We start from the raw sequence: 1,717 nt of genomic DNA, 5'->3' as shown, positions 1-1,717 counted from the left end.
TATATATATATATATATATATAAATATATGACTTTAACAAAAATTATTTATTTGCTAATGGAAAGAACAGGAGGGAGAGAGAGAGAGAGAAGAAGAAAAGAATATGAAATATTATTTTAAAAAGAACTATAAAGAAGTGATAGTCTAGCTTTTAGCAGCTAATATTGTTTCAGTGTTTAAATAATTGATTCATAATTAGCTTCTCTTACTTTGTTAAAAAAACTTTTCATATTTTGTTTCTTGTGTCTAATAATACATTAAGATTTTATATTGCTAGAAAAATTCTACAGTTTTCTATCTTCATCTTTATATATTTCATCTTTTATAATAATCATAGGGGAAATAAATAAATTTTTTTCTTATTTTCTGAATCTGATGAACCAACCTTAAGGGATGAGAGATGCTTAATATCAGAAGGTAATGCGTTAAACTCGTTTCCATGAATGTCTAAGACAGTCAACAATGATAAGTCACATAAGGCACCTCCACCCGAGAGTGAGCTCAGTTTATTATCATACATTAACAAGATCTTTTTTCGGAACACTTTGCAAAGTGAATAGATGCCTGATGGCACATTCTTCAAGGCACATTCCGATACATCGAACACTGGCTCCGGGTTTTCCCTGGCCTATTGTACAAAATAAATAATTGCAAATGCACAGAATATATTAAATTGCTAATTTATTTATTTTTTATTGCTATTTATTAATTGCTATTTATCTATTGTATTTAATTATATGTTTAACATTATTAATTTATACGAAGACAACTATAAAGTAACTGGCATTATTTGATATAATTAATCATTACGAATAATTAATTTAAATAATTTTGAAAATATAAACAATATAATCAGGACTCTCTTACATAAAATATAACATTAAATTAAATTAAATTGGTACAAAAAAGGCTTCCTGTGTTCTATCAACTGACTCTTATAGTTCTTTTGCTTACTTAATTAAATAATTTTAATTAGTTATAAGTAATTAATTAGTAATTATTCATTAATCAACAGTAAAATCTCTTCGTCATTCTAATCCCAATCTACACAAATCTAATTTATAGATTTGTCTATTTTATTTTATCGTCTGCATATACATAATTTATTTGTTTAGTTGTTAATAAAGATATGGTAAAAGATCCAGATACTGACTAGTTAATTAATTATTAATTTGACTTGAGTCACGAATCATAACCTTAATTCGTGGAATACGCACCAGATACAGTTTGTACTCGAGCCGCGCCTTATAATCGACTTTAGTCGTGCTCCCGTGCTTTCTCGACATCCTTGCTCAGCATCCGTTGTCATGACAAGGAAATAAATAACGATTTCATCTCCCACATCTCCATGTGATAAACAGCGATATAGCACCGAACCTCCCTCGATGAGGTTCGAGCTGACAATCAGCTAGAAATGTTGGAATCAGCTGTCCGTTCTTTTAAAGTGCACCGTTTGCACCTGTGTCATTGTTCTTTCCCCTTTTCCTTCACCTCTGCAGTTGTATACGTGAAGCTATAGGGTGTTCCTAAAGTAAGTGAATTTCAACGGGAATATACTTGGCTATACTGATTATTTTGAAAGTCTATCTGAAAAATGTTATTCTATAAATGAAGTGTACTTTTTCCGAAATATTATGTCATTCAGAATGGGTCACGTGTGAAAATTATAAATTTGTTCTTTACAGTTAAATTTCTTTCATCTTTTTTTTCTCCAATC

At 29.5% G+C, this 1,717-nt stretch overlaps 1 protein-coding gene across 4 annotated transcripts in view; it reads right to left on the bottom strand.

Moving 5' to 3' along the window:
- LOC108685234 (E3 ubiquitin-protein ligase LRSAM1-like) overlaps positions 1–1,444 on the bottom strand; it is a 7,427-nt gene extending 5,983 nt beyond the window's left edge. For all 4 annotated transcript variants that reach the window (XM_018189921.1, XM_018189922.1, XM_018189923.1 and 1 more), the window contains exons 1-2: positions 1,218–1,444; positions 386–628 (exon numbers count right to left, since the gene is read on the bottom strand). In XM_018189921.1, coding sequence (XP_018045410.1) covers positions 386–628; positions 1,218–1,286 — 312 coding nt within the window. In that variant the 5' untranslated portion in view covers positions 1,287–1,444. The remainder of the gene's footprint in view (positions 1–385; positions 629–1,217) is intronic.
- Between the last annotated feature and the right edge of the window lie 273 nt (positions 1,445–1,717).

This window comes from Atta colombica, unplaced genomic scaffold (genome assembly GCF_001594045.1).
Source record: "Atta colombica isolate Treedump-2 unplaced genomic scaffold, Acol1.0 scaffold149, whole genome shotgun sequence".
Classification (NCBI taxonomy): domain Eukaryota; kingdom Metazoa; phylum Arthropoda; class Insecta; order Hymenoptera; family Formicidae; genus Atta; species Atta colombica.
The sequence above is the reverse complement of the archived record's forward strand: the minus strand, read 5'-3'. Positions and strand labels throughout refer to the sequence as shown.